This window comes from Misgurnus anguillicaudatus, chromosome 16, assembly GCF_027580225.2.
Source record: "Misgurnus anguillicaudatus chromosome 16, ASM2758022v2, whole genome shotgun sequence".
Classification (NCBI taxonomy): Eukaryota; Metazoa; Chordata; class Actinopteri; order Cypriniformes; family Cobitidae; genus Misgurnus; species Misgurnus anguillicaudatus.
The window spans coordinates 5299624-5321353 of record NC_073352.2 but is presented as its reverse complement, the minus strand read 5'-3'; the positions used below and the strand labels follow the sequence as shown (position 1 = coordinate 5321353).

The window sequence follows — 21730 nt, the reverse complement described above, 5'->3', positions numbered from 1 at the left end:
CAACATCACCTTAACACAACCACTGTCTGCATCCTGCTGTTGATAAGAGCAGACCAAGAGAAACATTAACTACATTAAACACAGACACACGCATGCACGCACACACACACACACACACACACACACAGGCACACGCATGCGCGCGCGCGCTCACACACACACACACACACACACACACACACACAGCAAACGTTTGTGTGTGTTAATGAGACAGACAGCCTAAAAACAAAAAAGTTTTATCATTATTCATCATATATATTTATTATAATAAATAATAAAGCAAGGCAAGAAATAATAACAACAACAACAACAACAATAATAACTCAAGAAAGTGAAACATCATTTCATGTTTTCTGTATTTGGCTACTTATAGCAAAATTAATGTATTACATTAATATTATATTATGTAATAGAATTAGCGCAAAACAATTCCTAACTCTGAACATAAAAAAAAAACTAAAATATGCACTGCATAACATATCATCACTTCTAAATCTTTGAAGACATTCACATTTTTTTCAGTACACTGTCTGGACAGCATCTCATATTGAGTTTTAAGTGTCTAATTTTTAATTATTTTTAGAGTTTAACAGAGGACAACCTTCTAAAATCCCCAAATCTCCAAATACACCACATGTTTTATTGTGGAATCTGAGAATAATTATATACCACATGATGTTTCTTCAAAGAGGCATTTAAACGACCCCTTTCCTGTTCCTATATATATATGGTAGGGTGAGTGGGGCACAAACTAACTTGGGGTTAATTGTAAGCAAATTCACATAGTTACACAGGGCTGACCAATCTGTGCTTTTGCTCTTATTTTCTTACTGTCAGAAGACAATCTCCTGTGAATTTGTATAATGGTTTGATGTATTTTCATTAAGATACTGGACATAGTCACTCTAAAAAAAGTGGTTCTTGCTCGTAATTATAGAGGAACCATTTTTAGTGCTTTATAGCAGTGGTTTTCAACTCCAGTCCTCGGGACCCGCTGCTCTGCACATTTTGGATGTCTCTCATATCTGACACACTCAGTTCAGTTCATTGAATCTATCCTAACGAGCTGACGATCTGAATCAGGTGTGTTAAATAAGGGAGACATGCACAATATGCAGAGCAGTGGGTCCCGAGGACTGGAGTTGAGAAACACTGATTTATAGCACCTATGAAGAACTCCCACACAGTGCACACTCACAGTGTGCTCATACTAAGGCCTAACCTTACACTGTATTCAAACAATTGTTTTGATTTATTTATTCTTTCGATTGTACCCTCATTGGCAGCGGAGCCCCCTAAAATGAAAATCCTAGAATCGGCCCTGTTCCCTACATAAAAATGATTAAACTGTGATTCCACTGCATGGAAAGTCATTTGGAACTGAGTTTTTAGAATTGAAACAGAAATGCACAAACAGACAAGTTTTCAGCATAAATTTAGGATTACTGTTTGTTGATGTATTTTTATGGGATAAAATAAAGACTATAGGTGTACCACACACACACACACACACACACACACACACACACACTGTAAAACCTAACAGTGTAAGTCACTAAACGAAATGAGTTTTTCAACTTATTGTTTTTTAAAAAGTTATAATTTCACTTAATAAAAAGAATTCAAAAACTGCAAACGATTAACCATAATTTAAACCGAATAAGTACTACATTAAAAATTAACTTAAACTGAATAAGTATGAATACCAGAATCACACATTCTCCCTCACACACACCTGAAGTAAATAATGCGCTTTAATTTTGACACGCGCCCCTCCCCCACATCTCTCACGGAGTTTCACAGAGCAGAAGCCAGCACAACATAAAGAGCTAACAGGTAAGCACTGGAAACTCTTTCAACTTTTTTAAAGCATCTTTAAACTTTAAAAAACATGTTGTTTGTCGTGACTCTTCATTGTAATACTGTCTCGGTTAAGGAAATTTGTGTAATGTTACCACGAGACAACGCGACATTGACACAGCAATATTACCTCAGACTCCTTCCTCTTTAAAGCATCGTTAAACTTTAAAAACATGTTGTTTGTCGTGACTTTTCATTGTAATACTGTCTCGGTTACAGTAATTTATATAATGTTGGACATACGACGAGACACAGCAATATTGCCTCAGACTCGAGATCATTTTATCAGCAGATTAATGTGCACTGACTACGCCACAGTTCTGTACCGTTAAGTGGAAAATTACTTAATATATAATGTGTTTTCTCTCTCAGTAAGGACTAACGTTAACTGTCTGTCGGTCTGTTTGTTCTCAACCAAACAATCATTCCAGACCTTTTAAAGGTTATGTTACCACGTTTATTCATTTATTTGTTTTGTTGCGAGTACACCACAGTTTTGTAAGTGAAAAATTAATTCATATTTGTGTGTTTTCTTACTGTTTAGCACAAACATTTCTCGGGCAAGTTTGAATTTCTCTCAGTGAGTACTGACGGACAGCTCTTCACTCATAAAACATTTTAAAGGTGACGTTACCACATTTATTGAATGAATGAATGAATGAATGAATGAATGATTTATTTCAGACTGACAGTCAACACAGTCAACACAGTTGAGCTAACAAGCAACCAAATATATGCTTCAGTCTGAAACAGGTGCAGGCTGAAGCCCTTGCTTATAATGCCTACCCTTTTTAAACATCATATTTTAACCACATAAAAATAAAATAATAAGATAAAAAAAAAAAAAAAAAAAATGTATTACCCTATACCATGTTATCAATCAAATACTGATAAAATTATAAACATTAATTTTGCATATGCATACAGTTTCATAATCCAAAATTCAACAAAGCAATTTGTTCAGTTATCACTCTTTAACTAGTTTCATATAGTTTCAGTGCATTATTTTTAAATAATTTCTTTAATTTACTAAGTGTCCCACATTTTTTTAATTCATCATCACAGTTGTTCCATAGATTTACACCTTTTACCGACAGGCAATGGTATTTTGCGTTGGTCCTCACTTGTTTCTTTTTAAATACACAATATCCTCTTAAGTCATGTTGACATTCTCTTACTGTAAACAACCCTTGGATACTTTCTGGCAATTGTTGTTTTTTTGCTTTATACATGATTTGTAATGTTTTTAGTTCTACTAATTCTTTGAGCTTTAGAGCCTTTAATTCAATAAATAGGGAGTTTGTTGGCTCCCTATAGTTGGTTTTTTTCACGATTCGTATTGCTCTCTTTTGCAGTTGAAATATTGGATTGATATTTGTTTTATAAGTATTTCCCCATACTTCCACACAATAATTAATGTATGGAAGCACTAGGGAACAATACAGTGTATATAATGATTTTTCATTTAAGAAATCTTTAACTTTATATAATATTGCAACAGACTTTGAAATCTTATTCTTAATATAAGATATATGGGGCTTCCAATTTAGGTTATTGTCTATAACCACCCCAAAAAAAATTAATTGTTGAGAACCTTTCTATTTCAACTTCATTAATCATTAATTTACTTATTGTGTTTGATAAACGATTACCAAACACAATAAATTTCGTTTTGCTTGTATTTAATGTTAATTTATTCAAATCAAACCAGTCTTTTAGCAATACCATTTCTTTTTCCATTGTATCCAAAAGTTGTTTCAGATTATCACCAGAACAAAATACATTTGTATCATCAGCAAATAATATCAATTGTAATACTTTGGAAACCTCACATATATCATTAATATATAACAAAAAAAGCAATGGGCCCAGCACAGAGCCTTGGGGAACCCCACATGTCACCTGCAACATTTGTGACTTGCAATTGTCTATTTGTACATATTGATACCTTTCCTTTAAGTAATTACTTATCCAAGAGTGTGCCACTCCTCTTACTCCATATTTTTTTAGTTTTTCTAGTAAAATGTCATGGTCGACAGTGTCGAATGCTTTTTTAAGATCTAAAAAAACCCCAACTGTGTATTGTTTATTTTCTATTGCATTAGATATTTTCTCCACCAATTCTATTAATGCATGTGAGGTTGTTCTGTTACTTCTAAACCCATATTGTTGATTGCTTATTATGTTGTATTTTATAACAAAATAATTTAATCTTATGTAGAATAATTTTTCCAATATTTTTGAAAACTGTGAAAGCAAAGAAACAGGCATAAAATTTGAAAAACTATGTCTATCTCCAGTTTTATATATGGGTATAACCTTAGCTATTTTCATTTTTTTAGGAAATAAACCTTTTTGTAGGGACAAGTTACATAGATGTTCCAGTGGTTTGTCAATACACTCAATAATATGTTTAACTACAGACATATCCATATCGTTCCAATAAGTTGACTTCTTATTTTTAAATGATTTAACAATGTCAATTATTTCTTTCCCATTTGTTCCTATTATTAACATTGATTGCTTATTCACCTTACCCGTCTCTCTTAATGCTTTACTTCTACTTCCAATGTCTTCAATCTCCCCAGCCAGACTGGGACCAACATTTACAAAAAACTCATTAAATTCATTAGCAATTTGTTCCTTATCACGTATGTTTACATTATTCTTTGTCATAAAATAGACTGGGCATCCTGTCCTTCCAACCTTGTTTCTTACTATTCCATTTAAGATTTTCCATGTTTTTGTTATGTTATTTCTATTATTATCCAATGATTTGCTATAATACTCTCTCTTACTGTTTCTTATAATATTAATCAATTTATTCTTATATAACTTATATGCTTGCTCTGCTTCTTTAGTTCTTTTTTTAATAAAAAGCTTATATAATATATTTTTCCGCCTGCATGATTTTTGGATTCCCTTTGTTAACCATGGTTTTTCTGCAAATTTCTGTTTCCCCATTTCCTTTACAGGGCAGTTTTTGTCATAAAAAGTTGTTAATATAGATATAAATTTATCATAGGCTTCATCTATATCTTCAACATAAACTTCCTTCCAATCTTGATTTATAAGATCTTCTTTGAAATTGTTTATTGCCCTCTTGGTATTATGTCTTATTAATTTAACTTGTATGTCTCTATAAGGAACCTTACAGCATGGTATGGTTGCAAACACCGGCAAATGATCACTCAAATCGTTAATAAGAAGTCCACTTAATATTTTCCTATCAATAATATTGGTAAATATATTGTCTATTAAAGTTGCACTCTGTGTCGTAATTCTGCTTGGATGTATAATGGTGGGGAATAAGCTCATGCTATACATTGCATTAGTAAATTCGGTTATTGCATTATTATGGAGTGGGTTCAATAGATCTATGTTAAAGTCTCCACAGACAAAACACATTTTCTTATTGTTCAGACTGTCATACAACCCCACTAATGCTTCTGTAAATGTTTCAACACAAGAACCCGGAGTTCTGTATACACAGCTTATAATAATATTTTTTTCTCGCTCTCTCTCAATTTCTACAGTAACACACTCCATAATGTTGTCTTTAACAAATGACATACTTTTATTATGTACTTGTGAGTACACCAGAGTTCTTTCAATGGAAAATGAATATTTGTGTGTGGGTGTTTTCTTACTGTTTAGCACAAGCATTTCCCGCGCAAGTTTGAATTTCTCTCAGTAAGGACTGACGGATTAGCCTGGCTCCGCCCTCCTACGTGCGTCCGCTTAATTTTCATTTCGCTTCAGTACTAAGTCTGGGACTGCTGTGTAGAGTATCGTTTTCTCTTTCTTTAAAGGTAATGCTACCACATTTATTATGTTGTGAGTATACTACAGTTCTGTAAGTGGAAAAGTAATTCATATTTATGTGTTCTCACAGGTTAGCATGAATGCGTCCAGCATCATTTTGGATCTTTACCATTGAGGAGACTGGCTGACTGTTCTCAACCAACCATCATTCACACGCAAAAACTTTTAAGGTACCACATTTGTTTATTATGTTGTTAGTATATCACAGTTCTGTTAGTGGAACATTTATTCATATTTTTGTGTTTTCTCACAGGTAAGTACGAACGCGTCTTTACCATTGAGGAGGCTGACTGACTTTCATCTACCAACCGTCATTAACACAACAAAAACTAAAGAAATGTTACTACAAGTGGACCTATTTATTTACTCATCATGCTGTAAGTACACCACAGTCTTGTCAGTGAAAAAATAATATTTGAGTTTTCTCACTGCTTGGCGTAGACAAATGTGACCCTGTATAATTTGGAAATTTCATAGGAAAAGTGTATGTCTTAATGTTTAAATGTTGTTTGGATTAAGGGACAGTACACTGATTTTGTTTTAAAATATTCCTGTTTGGACAGTCTTTTAAAGTCATAAAGGAATACTTGATTTATTTCATAAGGACTGTGTAAATCTAATATTAGTTTTAATGTGAATTTGGACTGAACAGCTCACTTTTGTTTTATGTCTAAAACAATGTTTGTAAAATAAATGATTGTTCAATAAACTCTAATAATTTCACTCTTTTCTGTCATTATTGTTTATACTTATGTTTTTCTGATCTTATGTAACTCATTATCTTGAACTTGTGCGCAGCTGAGCAGTTTCAGATCTTCGCCTTTAAACGATGCCTAATTAATTTAATTTCATCAATTTTTTTAAGGTAAGTGGTTGCAATCAATTTATTTAAGCTACATTTAAACTAAAGTTTTATATTTTATTTTATTTTACTTTACTAATCTTTTTTGTTTAAATTTACCTTTAAAAAAATTAGTAAATTCAATGAATAATTTTTTTCAGTGTAAAAAAGAGTGCTTGTCAATGTTTAAACCTAATTTCGAGCAGCAAGAATGGCTTATATTGCCAAAAACCTGCAGCAATCGGACAAGCAAAAGTGCGTACGTCTGCTCAGACCCTGACATGGCGTTAAGCACTTTTCCGCGTCAAAGACTTTGCCGTGGATTTTTGCATACGCACACTTTACTATCAAATCTGTGTGTATGCACGCTTTACAAATGAGGCCCGTGTTTTTTTTAGGTTGTGTCAAACTTGATTATATGCAGAGTATGTTTTAACATATCTTTGTAAACCAACACGTTTTCAGCATTGCCATAATATGAGTGTGTCATTTCATCGTCTTTTTTATGCCATTTTAAGTGGCCTAGTGCACAACCCCGTTCAGTTTAATTTTTTTAAGAAAAAAATGTGCAAACCCAACTACTGTGCAAACAACTTTAGTTAGCCTACCTTTTTTTTCAAACAAGTAAAAATATAAGTGCAGATTCCAATAAAGACAATAAAAAAACATGTACACATTCACATTCATAGACATAGAGACATGGGTCATCAAATACAGTAATCTCAAATGCTACAGTATGTTAAGGACGACACATTTCTCTGCAAAATTGTCAGGGGTAGTAGAAGGGTCATTTTACTTCACAGGGTTTACAGAATAACTATAGATGAATTGAACATTTGGCATAATCTTAAGTGAAAAAAAATAGAAAAATGTATATAATGATTATAAAAATAATAAATACATTTCTTTTCAACCATTTCACCCAATGTAATGGCATTTTATTAGTTTGTTGTCTTGAATGAAAGCGTCACAATTTCCATTTCATAAACATAATTTACAATCTCTTGCCATTGCTTGAAAATGAGGAATCTTCTACCATTTATTTGTAATGGCTTTCTTACTGGTTACTGGTAATATATTAAAGAGATACATGTCTTCCTTTGTTATTTTAAAATAAGTTATAACCAAGTATATTGTTATCAATTTACAATCAATATCCAGTCCCATCTCTCTATTCAGATCCTGCAGTAAGAATAAATTACATTACAGTCCCAAAAAATATACAAATGTCAGCCATTACATTTCCACATTTTCTCCAACATTCAAGTGCTTTTTGTTTACATTAATTTTTGTAAGCTTCAATAAATATCTGCATTATTGTGGGTTCTGTATCTTTCACATCTTTTATATTCTTATTAAAATAATGTCTAACTTGAAGATATCTGAAGAAATCATGTTTATCTAAATTGTATTTATGCACTGTAAAAAATATTTGCTGCCTTGAATTTTTTTGTTAAATCAACTCAGATTTACAAGTCATGTTAACATACTATTATTTATCTTGACAAGAGATGAGTTGTTACAACTTATAAAATATAGTTGGAAAAAAGTCAAATTCATTTTATAAGTTATAACAACTGATCTCCAGTAAAGAAAAACAATTGTAAGTTAAAATGACTTGTAAATCTGAGTTGATTCAACAAAAAAAATTCAAAGCAGTCCACTCTCATTAGTACTCAATTTCTAAGTCATACTCATCTAAGTATTGTTCATTGTCTCTCAATTTAACTAACCTACCTTGATTAATGAAAGTAAACGGCCAGTAATGTTCAGAGAGAAACCAGAAATGAAGACAACAAATTCACATTTTTATAGAGACTTCAAGTTATAAGTAGTGCTGCCTCACGACTAGTCGCGACCAATCGCCTGCAGAACAAAAGTCCCCGTTTACATAATACATGTGGGTGTATTGTGTATAATAATTATGTATAAATATGCATGTACATAATTAAGAAACATTTGCATGTGTATATACATGTTCATATTTATATAATCTATATTATATATAAATATAAATATTTATTATATAAATATATTTTTTTCTTAAAATTATACATTTATGTTTTTGTATTTATATAAACATAATTATTATACACAGTACACACACATTTACTGTGTGGACAGGGACTTTTGTTCTGCAAGCGATTGGTCGCGACCAATCGTGAGGCAGCACTACCCACAAGTTAATTTTAGATGAACAAAAATGTACAAAGCATTATTGCACCACTTGGTGTTCAAAAGAGAAAGTACAAAACACTAGACAATCACATTTCACAAACATCTCAAAATAACTTTGTTTGAGGCATTCCTTGAGATCAAACCCATGACCATGACACTGTTAGAGACACTACGCCAACTCTGTATAGCTCAGTGGTAGATCACTGCATAAAGGTCATGAGTTTAATCCCACATATTGATAAAAATGTACACCTTGTTATGCACTCTAAGTTGCTTTGGATAAAAACTGTATAAATGTTACTCTCTGTAGTGTATTTTAAAGGTAAAGTAAAATAAGTTAAACATTTCCTTAAATGAGAAAAGAGACATTTAATGCATTTTGTCTATGAGTGTTCAGTGAAACCCACAACATGACTTAAGGTGTGAAACATGTCCAGTCCAAGATAAACTTCAGTCATGGTGCAGATGATACCCAACCCAGCTAAAGCTATCAGCGCCCACTGAACCTTTGCACAGAAGTACAGAGGCTCCAATCTGTCAAAACACAAACACAGCAGGTGAGGAACACAACGGTGCAAATACTGCAATTACAATACAGAAACCACAGGCACGTATACCTCCCCTCAGACGATTCGGCGTAACCGTGGAAGTACAGGAACCGTCCGTAAAGATACAGAAGACCAATGAACACAGCCATACCTTAATAAAAGAGTAACACATATATATCACACTACAAAATAAACATATCTTTATTTACAACAAACATTTATTTTAATACCGATGTGTATCCCAGTTTTAGGCTGTTCAGGGTGTTTGTGATCATATATAATTATTTTTCAGTCTCTTTATTATAAAACAACAAGAAAATACAGGAAATATGTGTATAGTATTAAAACTGTATAAACATGTAAACTGATCATAAAAAAGAGTGAAAAATAAATATGGACTTTGCTAAACAACAAAGCTGGTGATGGTGGCCTAAGACTTTTGCACAGTACATCCAATTTAAATTGTATACAACAACTTGGTAACACTTTACAATAAGGTTCATTAGTTAACATTAGTTAATGTATTAACTAACATGAACAAACCATGAGCAATAGATTTGTTACAGTATTTATTAATCTTTGTTAATGTTAGTTAATATAAATAAAGCTTTATTTGCTTGTTCATGTTAGTTCACAGTGCATTAACTAACATTAACAAAATTTTTATAAAAGTATTGTTAATTGTTGAAATTAACAAAGATGAATAAATGCTGTATAAGTGCAGTTCATTTTTAGTTCATGTTAATTAATGTAGTTAACTAATGTTAACTAATGAACCTTATTGTAAAGTGTTACCAAAAACTTTATATATAGGCAGAAATCAGGTAAATTAGGACACGTTGACAGTTATTGTAATGTCAAATTGTGCCACTTTACCTGAATTTACATTAGATTGTGTGTATGTGTTATACAATTGTGTTCAAAGTGAATAAAGTGCAAAAATGGTATAAATAGTGTTATTCTTATTTTAAATATATTGAGTTTCATATCAAGTCATTAACAAATTTTTCAGGTCTGTCTTGTTCTTTTAAAGGAAAAAATATTAATCTGTTAATATTTTAAAAACGCAGTGCCAACATTTTTTCTTTCTCTTTAGACCCTTAAAACTGAAGACATTAAGATTTAGTTTTACTTTAAACTACTGAATGACTAATATTTAGTTGTACAAGCATAGGTGTTAAAAACTGTTACACATCTGTGTCAAATCAACTTCTGGCACATAGAAACAGATATTTCAGACCAGGATGCACAGTTCCGGTGAATTGTTAGGTTTTGCATATCGTCACCTTAATTGCCTAAATCATTTTTTGACAAAAAAGTTTTAGGCTGTTTTATTTTGGCCTAAAGAGTGTCACGGTTAATCGGTGTCATGTCTTGATTCTGTTCCGACCTGGACATTCATTGACGAACAGTGTTGGGTGTAACTAGTTACTAAGTAATTAGTTACTGTAATTTAATTACTTTTCCTTTGAAAAAGTAAAGTAAGGAATTACTCTTATTTTTCTTGTAATCTAATTACATTTACTTCTGATGTAACTAAATACTGTGTATGGACTCTAAAACAATTATACAATAGTGGATTTAACATGGTTTAAGTTTACAATTCTCACTATTAACTGGTTGATTATTAGCATTAATATTAATGAGATGCTGGCTGTTTATTAATACTTAATAGCACATATTAATGCCTGATTCTGCAAAACCTTATTCTACATCCTTAACCCTCCCCATTTGTACCAATACTTAAAACGTACAACTTCTTTAGTATTAATAAGCAGTCGTTGGAGTATATTGAGGCAAAAGTAGTTAATAGTTAGTTAATAGAGAGAATTGGACCCTAAAGTGGGACCAGAATAATTGATGTACTTGTATATATAATTTCTTCGAGCCATTTCAAGCCAATCCTTGTACTAAATAGGATTTAGAAAGTAATTAGTAATTATTACTTAAATACTTTTTGGAGAGAGTAATTTGTAAAGTAATCTAATTACATGATTGAAGATGTAATTAGTTACTAGTAATTAATTACTTTTTTTGAGTAACTTACCCAGCACTGTTGATGAATGACCTGCCTCCTCACACCTGTACGTCATTTAGTCTGTGTGTATTTTATACACTCCTGTCTGTGTCACAATCACTGCTGGATCATTGTCGCTACTTCCATGTATGTACCTCTTCCACGTTTAATGTTCCTGTTTTACTTACCTGCCCGTTGTTTTACTTCTCGTGTTTTGTCAATAAATGTTTGTTTTTTTATCGTGAAATCTGCACTTGTGTCCTAACTCTTGATTCCTGTAACCCAGTCGTGACAAAGACATTGAGACTTTTCTAAATGGCAGCTGCATCAAGAAGAACACAAATCTACTCAACCTCTAAAGTTAGTTCCAATTATTTGTGTTTTCTGAGAAAACTTAAAAATATGACTAGTAGTTTTTTTCCACAAAATGAACTCATTTTCTAATTAAACGTCACATATATTATTGTGATCAATGAATGAGTCAATTACGCCAAACAAATAGTGTGGATATCATTACCAATGGCTCTATTGTTTTTGTTGTACTGCTTTTTTTAACACAACTGTAGATTAATTCATAAATACACATCTAATGTACAGTATGTGTGTGTATGTGAGATCTGAGAGCCTCGTGTAACTGTAGATCGCTCACTGCTTTGCATAGTGTTTTTCAGGAATAATTTGTTTATATGCAAATCTAAAGAGGGGTGTTTTTATGACTTTTCCTCAGATTATGGTAAATAAAGGACTAGTTATGCTTACACGTCTACAGTAATTTATATGATAACTAATGTGCCTTTACAAGTCAAATCAGTATGGCTTCATATTATGCTTATATAAATGAAAGCTTTCTGTATAGTTATTACCTGTCAAATTAATAGAAACTCACCTTGACTGAAGAAAACTCCAGCCAACCAAAGAGAGAAGACAAATATGGGGAAATATTCTGAACAGTTTACCCTGGTAAAGAAACATGACAAAGTCAATTACATCAACTATAAAAATAACTTAATACATTTATGACACAAATCACTTCATTATATAAAACCCATTACATTTTAATACATGTACAGTATTTTTTTTTAATAATAAATACACATTTTTGTTTTGGTATCTCAAACTTGTAAAATGGCAGATGGGGCAAATGTCTGTACAAAATTATTAAAGATACTTTGGCATTATTTTATGTTCGAAACCTTTTCTATAAACAAATTTTACAAATATCAGTAGTTGTTGGGATGTTATGTTAATTAAAAAAAACTTTTGTCCAACAATTAGGATGTTCTCAAATGTCAATCATTGACGTTTTATTAAAAAATTAAAGTATAAAAATTAAATTAAGTATAAACAGTATTATCACATCATCCAGTGAACCTCCTGTGGTCTTTATGGCTGAATGAAAAGTTTGTAGATTTCTGTTAAAGGGGCCATGGCATGAAAATCTGACGTTTTCAATGTTTAAGTGCTATGATTGGGTCCCCAGTGCTTCTATCAACCTAGAAAATGTGAAAAAGATCAACCCAGTAACTTAGTTTTGGTAAACCATTCTCTACAAGCACATAAAAAATACCTCATTGAAATGTGGCTCTCTTTATGAAGTCATAAGGAGCTCTTTATAATAATACCACCCCTTAATCTGCACTATCCAATCACAGCACTGCCATTTAGTGCAGAGAAAAAGAGAGATTGAGAAAATAATTCACAGCACAATTGAGTTTTAATTGCAACAAACCACCATCATCGTGAACAGTGTTAGAATTTCATCAGCTCATAAGCATTTTAAAGGACAGACCCAAAACGCCACAATTTTGCACACACCAACAAAGTGTCAATTTTAACATGCTATAATAAATCATCTATATTTTATTTTGAGCTAAAACTTCACATACGTGTTCTGGGGACCCCAAAGATTTATTTGACATCTTAAAAAAGTCTTGTGCCATAGCCCCTTTAAATACTGAAAAAAATAGCTACTTTAATGTAATGAGTAGGCTGGTACACTTTTTTTTATAATAAGAGTCTATGTATCATAATCAACTAAGACATACATTAATTTTTTGCTTAAATGTACTAATCGTAAACTAAAGAAGAGTCACCATTAACTACAACATGACATGTTTTTAGTTGTTAGTTAATGTATTTTTAACAAGGAATTCATGTGTTAAGTCATGTTGTAATTGATGACTCTTCATTAGTTTATGATAAGGACATGCATTTACTTAGCATTAGTTCATATTCAAGTAAGAATTCATTTAGGTATTAGTTCACTGTATGATTCATGGACCCTTATTATAAAGTGTTACAATTTAATTTTTAAGCTAATCATTTAGCTAATAATTTTGCTATTAATAAATGCAAGCTTATGTTGTCTACAATTGGTATCATACTTAAAAAAAATGTTCTTATAGTCCTTAAATGATTGCTTAATGGTAAATTTATTTTACACTCATAAAATATTTTCAGGATTATAATTTTTAAATGCCACTATCAGATAAACAAACAGGGATGCAGGGAGCGAATTTAATCTTATCTGGCAAATAGACAATGATTGGTTGTACAGCCTGACATTTTTTTGAACGGGGATAAAAACGGATAAAAATACCCTCCCAAAAAAGACATGTTTTATTAATTTAATGGATCTTAATGTGATCTATCCAGATATATAGAAGATACATCCGTTTGTCTTTTCTTCAGAAACTTACTGAGCTCTATAGATCCTCTCAAACTCTGGTGGTCCTGCAGTGGCTGGAGGAGAGACTGAATATTTCCTCCGAGCATAGATCACCATAAGAGAGAAATATGCTGATGACAAGAGAGAAATGTCATATTCAATGTTATATTTATATGCAAGTACAAATGAACCAGAAATTAAAAGCCAATCAAACTAATTGATCAATTGTAACGAGTAGCTTTGCCTAAGCATCTTTATAAAAGAAGATACATTGATACCAGGTGTCTGTTTCATGAAATATTTTGTTATCTTACAGGCTGTGAATTCTTTAAGCGAGGAATCAATAGCAACCAATGCTTATTCATTTAAATCTCAAGCATAAAAATGTCCTTGTGTAATCTTTTTTTTCCTCTCAGAATATCATGCAGTAAATAATTAGATTTTTTAAGCATGTAATAATTTACCTTGTTCCAAAAGTCCCAGCACCGTAACAGCTGCTATTAAGACCACCTGATCCAACATCACTGCAATAGAAACTCGAGTACGGTTTCTGATACGCAATCAGTCTCAATTCAAATGACACTGTGAAAGTTCTTCCTTAAACCATCTCATTATGACCAAAGTGGGCGGGACACAAACCTTCACAAAATCCCCATAGTTACATCAGTGTGAGGAAGGGAGGATACATATTGCATACATCCTGGGACAGTAAGATCCTTACAAACACCTCAGATGATACCCAAAAAATCTTATTTATGCTATTTCCTCAAGCTTGTTCCTCCACGCAATCGTACGATTGTCCAACAGGCAGGAAAATATTAACTCAAATAGTAGCAGTTAAATATTTCTCATATTTAGCATCACTGTTAATGTTACCTACAGCACAAACCTATATAATCAGTCACCTATTTATTCCAGGACCTTATCCCTTAAAAATTGTAAAAAAAAAAAAAAATGTAAAAGTGACGCTGGATCAAAAGAAAATTACTTCAATTGATAACACCTAAAAAAATTAAGTTGTTTTAACTGAAAAACACCTTTACTTTAATTGGTAACAATTAATATAAGTCATTTCATTAATTTCTAAGTTTATCCAACTTATACTTTTTACAGTGCAAAAATCTAATCTTGTGTTATAATCTTTTTATTCACTGGCTTGTATATTAAATATTTACTTTATTTGTGACCCTGTACCACAAAACCAGCCATATAGCACATATATTTGTGGCAATAGCCAACAAACCATTGTATGGGGCAAACTTATCGATTTTTAATACCAAAAATAATACGATATTAAGATCATGTTCAATGAATATATTTTGTAAATCTCCTACCGTAAATATATCACAAATATGTATTTGTCATTGGTTATGTGCATTCATAAAGACATCATTTGGACTTTTAAAGGGTGGTTTCCCGAACAGGAATTATCTTAAACTAGGACTAGGCCTTAGTTTAAGTAGGAAATATAACTAGTTTTAACAAACATGCCTTACTAAAAACATTACTTGTGTGCATTTTCTGACGCCTAATAAAGGGCACTGATGTATTTTAAGTAGGGATGCATATCAATTAATCGCGATTAATCTATAGCAGAACAAAAGTTTTTGTTTACATCATACATGTGTGTGAACTGTGTACAACAACTATGTATATATAAATATGCACACATGCATGTATAATTTTAAGAAAAATATATATTTATATATTAAGTATTTATATTTATATATAATATAAATTATACATAAATATAAAAATGTATATACACATGTAAACATTGCTTAAATATATACATGCATGTGTGTGCATTTAACTATACAAAGTTATTATACACAGTACACACACATACAGTATATGATGTAAACAAAAACTTTTATTCTGCTATAGATTAATCGCGATTAATTGATATGCATCCCTAATTTTAAGATATGTCAGTGCAAGTTGTTCTCAGTTTGGACAGCTCTTACATTTATTTTAGTCTAAAACTAGTCTAATCCCTGTCCAGGAAACCGCCCCTAAAGGTGATTTTCTCAATATTTATATTTTTTGCACCTTCAGATTCCAGGTTGCATCTCGACCAAATATCCTATATATACAGGATATATATATATATATATATATATATATATATATATATATATAAAATCAGATTATATATAAAATATAATAAATAATAATAAATAAAAAATACAATTTCTACTGGTTTTGTGGTCTAGGTCACGTTCAGGCTTAAGTATAAATACATCAAACGTATAAATATAGCCTGAATCTCATTCACTATGTAGACTGTGAAAAACGAATTTTCAAACCCAAATATGTACTCACACATCAAACAAGTTCATTTCTAGAGAACTATATTTACACAATACTCTTGTTTTACAGAGAACAATAATAAAAGGTATAAAATACAAAACATTGCAAATAATGTACATATAAAAATAAGATCTATCTTCTCCTGAACAATAGGAACTGCATACATACAAAAAATATATAAATATACATGAACTCCCGTCACAGACTCTGGGATGAAAAGAGACAGTTCAGCCATGAGGAAGGTAACACCCATTTAAACACCTGACCTTCCCTTAATCTTACATGGAAGGAAAAGAAATCTGGAATATTAACCCTCTCATAAAATTCACAAGTATTTCAATCTGGGCTTTTCAATGTAAGTAAAAAAATTAGTGTTTCAAATGAAAGTGTAATGAACGAATACCAAATTTACTCTTAAAATAAAGGTGCTTCACAAACAAAAATGTTTTAAGCTCCTTTATTATTAAGAGCCCACTTTCACTTTATCATTGTAGTGTTTGTCAAATGCTCTTAACTTAAGCTCTCACAACCTGATAAAACTGACCAAACAAGAGATTTAAACTCCGTGAAACAATCGATAAACATATGGAACTGAAGAAGTTAGTTTACTTCTATATTATTTAACAGGATTAAGGCTGTTCCTCTAAACCAAAACTGTTAAATCCCATCTATTCAATTCCCGACATCATACGTCACGGTTTCCTGCTCGTCTTGTTTTTGATGACACAACATGACAGGATGTGCAACACATAAATAAAATAAGCTTTGCGTGATGAGAAAGCTAACCAAGTTAAGATGAATATACCCAGTGCCCATATAATACACTAAACAAGTTTGGTCAAACATAAGGGCGAGTATCAGTTTTGGGGGAACGATTTTTTTTTGAAAAATATATGGAAGCTTGAGGTTGAAAATAATTTACCACACTTTTACTTATTATGCAACCAAGAGTGCAAACTTAAAGCCTGTGAGACTTGAAAAAAGGCCTCTTGACAATGAACAGATTCTCCTCATGCCCACAAAAAACATGTAGGCAATGAAAGTACGACATAAACCGTATGACAAGCCGAACGGGCTGTTCACGAGTCACTTAACATATAGTAAAATACAGTGGTTTTTCTGAGCCACAGGTTCAGGTAGTAGAGCATTTCCTCTACATTGTAAGTCCGGAGAACACTTCCAATACCACACAGGCTCTTGGTCCTGTACTCAACTTGTGTTGTTTTATATACACCATGTAAATATTCAATAGAAAACAGCAGATTTGACCAATATATGACCATTTTCAAAACAAATCTTCTCCGTCCAAGGCACCAAATTTGGCTAAAAAAGTCCGATATTGGCCAGTAGGTGGCACTCATTGGTGACTGGCTAACAGCTCATCCAAATCGTCCATCCACTCCTGCGTGGACTGATTTTTTAACAGCGAGTCCACCAGGTCGGTTTCGGCGGGAAAACCAGATAAACCGTTGCCCGATTGGGCGTTGTAGCCGAATTGGAGTTGCTGATTGGCTGTCCTGTTCAGCTGATAGGCTTGATTGCATTGAAGGGCGGCGGTGCGGTTGGGCGCAGGCTGAGCCTGACCGAAAGGCCCCAGATCGGGCAGAACCTGCTGGGTTTGAGGCGCCGGTTGCGGCTGCCCTTGCTGGGGTGCCTGCTGGTTGGGAGGTGGCATCTGTTGGCCCATGGCTGGGTTATTTGTCCGTTGCTGGTTCATGTTAGACATCATCTGTCCAGGGTTCATGCCAGCCAGAGCCCTGCCAGCCGCACTGTTACCCATGCCACTCTGGGAAAACGGGGCGTTGTTGGGAAGTTTGGTCATCCTCGACTGCATATGGAAGCTGGAGGTGGGAAAGCCTGCGGGCATGCCTCCGTTGGCAGAGCTGGGCTGAGCCGTCATTCCCTGCTGGAGAGATGGATGCTGCTGGGGTTGCTGCTGCTGCCAGGATTGAGCCTGTGTGGGCAGGGCACCTTGAATACTAGTTGGCATGGAAGAGCTCATGTTATTAGCCATAGCATTTGGCATGCTATTAGGAAGCCGAGCTAGCTGCTGCTGCTGTTGTTGTTGTTGTTGTTTCAGCATGGCGGCGTTGGGTTGGCTCTTCAAATGTGCTTGCTGCTGGGCTGCTAGAATGTTCTGTCGGTAGGCGGCAGACATGGTTGATACCGGTTGTCTCTGCTGGTTGGGGTGGGAGGCGTGCATGGGCATGTTGCCATAGATGACGTCAAGACCCCCTGCACAGGACGAGAGGTTCATATCTGCTTGACTGGCAGCGGGAGGGGCGCCAGGAGTGGGACCGCCGCTCTGACCCACGCCCATACCCATCATTCCTTGTGTCTGAGAGAACATTCGCTGAGCTCCTGGAGCGGGACCATTGAGAGCGTTTACATTTCCTATTGGCTGTGATGCGCCTGAAACAGAAAAGTGGACACAATTAGACAATGCATACTTAAAAATCATAACGATAACCACAAAAAATATAGTTTTAAAAATCGTTTACTATTAAAAAGACTAGCAGAGTTCACGCCACAACTTTAACAATAAAGATACAATGAACGTTATCGTTGGGATCACTTTGGCTGTCAATGGTTTATCGTTCATTAGTTGGAAAAAAATGCTCAATCAAATCTATTTGAACTTTAAGTGCATGCATATTTAAAAATGGCAGAAGACACTGTGGAAAAGCTCATTGCTGAGGTCTATAACATAAAATGACCTCATGTATCCAGCACTGATGCAGTTGCTCTGAAATTGACCACGTAATGCTTTTTATTCTACTACATACGCCAACAGGTTAGATATTAGATTACACAAACTAGACTCACTGTTTAGAGATATGCAAACACACCATGTTAAGGAAATTTGCTGGTTACCCGCTGTGTAAATGCAACAAAAACAGCATATTTATTAGAGGTGGGAATCGTTTGGACCCTCATGAATCAATTCTTAGGGTCCCGATTAGATTCAGAATCGATTATCCACGTACTAATTTGCATATATGTAACGTCATTATGTCACATTTGCTCTCAAAGTCAGACTAGTGTTTGCACTTTTGCTACTAGTTGCTACTTTTTTTAGCATTTTTATTCAAGAAAATATGCAATATTAGTTAATGCCATTGAAGGTAAATAATTAGATTAGTACTGCATCTCGCAAGCAAATTAGCATAAAGTTTTCGTTATCATTAGGTGGTGTGGACACTAATATAGTTATAGTTATTGTTATAATGGCCCTTTAGTTTGTACCCTAACTTACCATGAAACATTTTAACAGGTTTCAACTCATAAAATATTACATAAATAACACATAATGCCTTCTGAAAAAAGTTTATGTAAATAACAGCATTACATGACAGACTCAGGAGCCACTAAAATATATAAAAACAGCTGCTGTGAAAAAACCAACGTGATCTCATGAGAATGTGCGTGTATATTTCTGTGTAATGAGACATAATATCGACATGACAGAACAAATATGTTAATTATTTACATATTGACAGCTTTACAGAGGTACAAATTTGCATTCCTACTCATAAATATTAAAATCGCAGGCATTGACGTGTCTTACTCATGTTATTATCAGTCGTATTTTCTGACTTCTTTAAGACCGTTTACTCATTTACTATTCATGACTTTCAGAGATTTACACAATATTAAACAACACTACACTTTAAAACGGTTTAAAATAAATAACATTTCAGTAAACATTTAACCATTTTGTAATATTTAGCTCGTTTTCCATGACACACAAAATGCGTTTTCTTCTATGCAATAATAATTACACAAAAAAACACAACATAAATTCACAAAATATGTTAATTTTATTTATTCACTGTAATCCACATCTTTAAAATTCATATGATTGCGAGAAACAGATCCAAATTCAACCCTTTATTTATCCAGAGATCTTGATCCCAGTTCTCATCAGCGACCGTAAACATCAAATCTCGAGTTCTTTATGAATTTAAATTAAATATTGTGCCTCAAGAAGCTTTGCGGTATTAAACGCTCTTTGGCTCTTGCGTGATACCTCACAGATTTGCGACATTGCCGTCTTTCAGTCGATGGATTTAAAAAAAATGTTTTCAATTGGATTAACTTTTTTTGTGTATTAACAACAAATACTTCTCTGTTTGTCATAAACTCCTGAGAGGACCGTGACTGCAGTACATCATCATTTTTATGACTTTTGGTACTGCCTTTGAAATTTCACAATAAATAAATGATTGTGATTACATTTGTCTGTCTGGTATGCTTTTTATAACACTACATGATTTTTGGTAGTACTGTATTAGCAGCTTAAAATATCTTTGAAATGCTATTGTTAAATTTTCCTACACATTTCTGTCCATTATGTTGCATAATAAAGAATACTTTAACTTTTCGGTATAAAAAGTGTTTGGGGAAGTGTGGTAACATTATCAATAAAAATGGGAAACTATACAGCAATCTTTTTTGTATAAAATATTTGTAAATGTTTTACATCTTGTATCTGTATAAACGTACTAACGCATTGATTAAATATTGCAAATACGTCCATTTAAATGTACAAAAAATATATACGTTGTGTGTTTTTGAAAGTTAGGTATTAATACTATATATTAACAGTGAGACCATACTGAGGTCAAAAGCTGATACGGAAGAGGATTTCTGAAACGGGAGAAAACGTACAGCCGTACAACCTCACACACACGTCAACGTGCCTGCCATTCAAATGAGTTACTCATCTAACACACTTTGCAAATAAGCTGAAGTTATTTATTAACAAGTAACAAAAGGTTACTTGTGTTGACATACACTGTCAAACTCACGCGTATGGCCACCTCACAGATGATTTGTTATTATAAGCAGGTGTAAAAAGACCAGATCAGTTATAAAGAAAAAGCAAATACCAGAGATGGAGTGTTCTGGAAAGCCGGAGGGGTGCTGCTGAGTCAGACAGGGCGTGTTACTCGTGAACTGGGACACCTGCTGCTGTTGCTGGAATGGGTTCTGCTGGGCCTGCTGGTTCTGTTGGTCCTGGTACTGGGGTGGAGGACGGGTCAGGTGTCTCTGCAACTGCTGTTCTTGTTGCTGCCTCTGTTTCTCCTGCTGTTCAAGCATCAAACACAAGATCTTACTCATGCTGTCTCTTCCAGACACCCAACTCGTATTGTTCAGATAACAAACAGCACAGTTATGGCAAAAGACACTCACGCCCCCCAGTGGCAGAACATAAGAATACAGGAATACTTGCAAAACAAAACTGCTGCATTACACAACATACTAAAATAGCTCAGACTCTTATTAAATGGCTCACATAATATGAATTTATAGCCAACCAATAGAAATCAAACTTTGATGCTTGTAATCACAACATTTAGACAGAGCGTGACAAACGTATGATTTGGCATTCCCATCATTCGGTGTCATTCTGGAGTAACAAAATAAATATAAATCAGCGCATCACAGGGAGGAAAACAAGTGGCTGAGAGACGGAT

General features: G+C 33.4%; 2 protein-coding genes and 1 long non-coding RNA gene across 4 annotated transcripts in view; 1 reads left to right on the top strand and 2 right to left on the bottom strand.

Moving 5' to 3' along the window:
- The first annotated feature begins 2235 nt into the window (after window positions 1-2235).
- On the top strand, window positions 2236-6389 carry LOC129422698 (uncharacterized). The gene is made up of 4 exons (XR_012358085.1): window positions 2236-2484; window positions 5518-5672; window positions 5756-5855; window positions 5939-6389. It is a non-coding gene; the product is annotated as an uncharacterized lncRNA (long non-coding RNA).
- A 2291-nt stretch (window positions 6390-8680) lies between these two features.
- Window positions 8681-14722, bottom strand: ltc4s (leukotriene C4 synthase). The gene is made up of 5 exons (XM_055178526.2): window positions 14402-14722; window positions 13969-14068; window positions 12156-12226; window positions 9322-9403; window positions 8681-9238 (listed from the first exon to the last, which is right to left on the bottom strand). The coding sequence occupies exons 1-5, from the start codon at window positions 14457-14459 to the stop codon at window positions 9088-9090; spliced, it is 462 nt and encodes a 153-aa protein (XP_055034501.2). The 5' UTR covers window positions 14460-14722; the 3' UTR covers window positions 8681-9087.
- Window positions 14723-16274: 1552 nt separating this feature from the next.
- maml1 (mastermind-like transcriptional coactivator 1) overlaps window positions 16275-21730 on the bottom strand; it is a 31027-nt gene continuing 25571 nt past the window's right edge. The window contains exons 4-5 of one of the 2 annotated variants that reach the window (XM_055178051.2): window positions 21143-21338; window positions 16275-18662 (exon numbers count right to left, since the gene is read on the bottom strand). In XM_055178051.2, the coding sequence (XP_055034026.2) occupies window positions 17608-18662; window positions 21143-21338 (1251 nt within the window). In that variant the 3' untranslated portion in view covers window positions 16275-17607. Of the gene's footprint in view, window positions 18663-21142; window positions 21342-21730 lie in introns of both variants that reach the window. The other variant, XM_055178050.2, reaches the window with a different exon arrangement.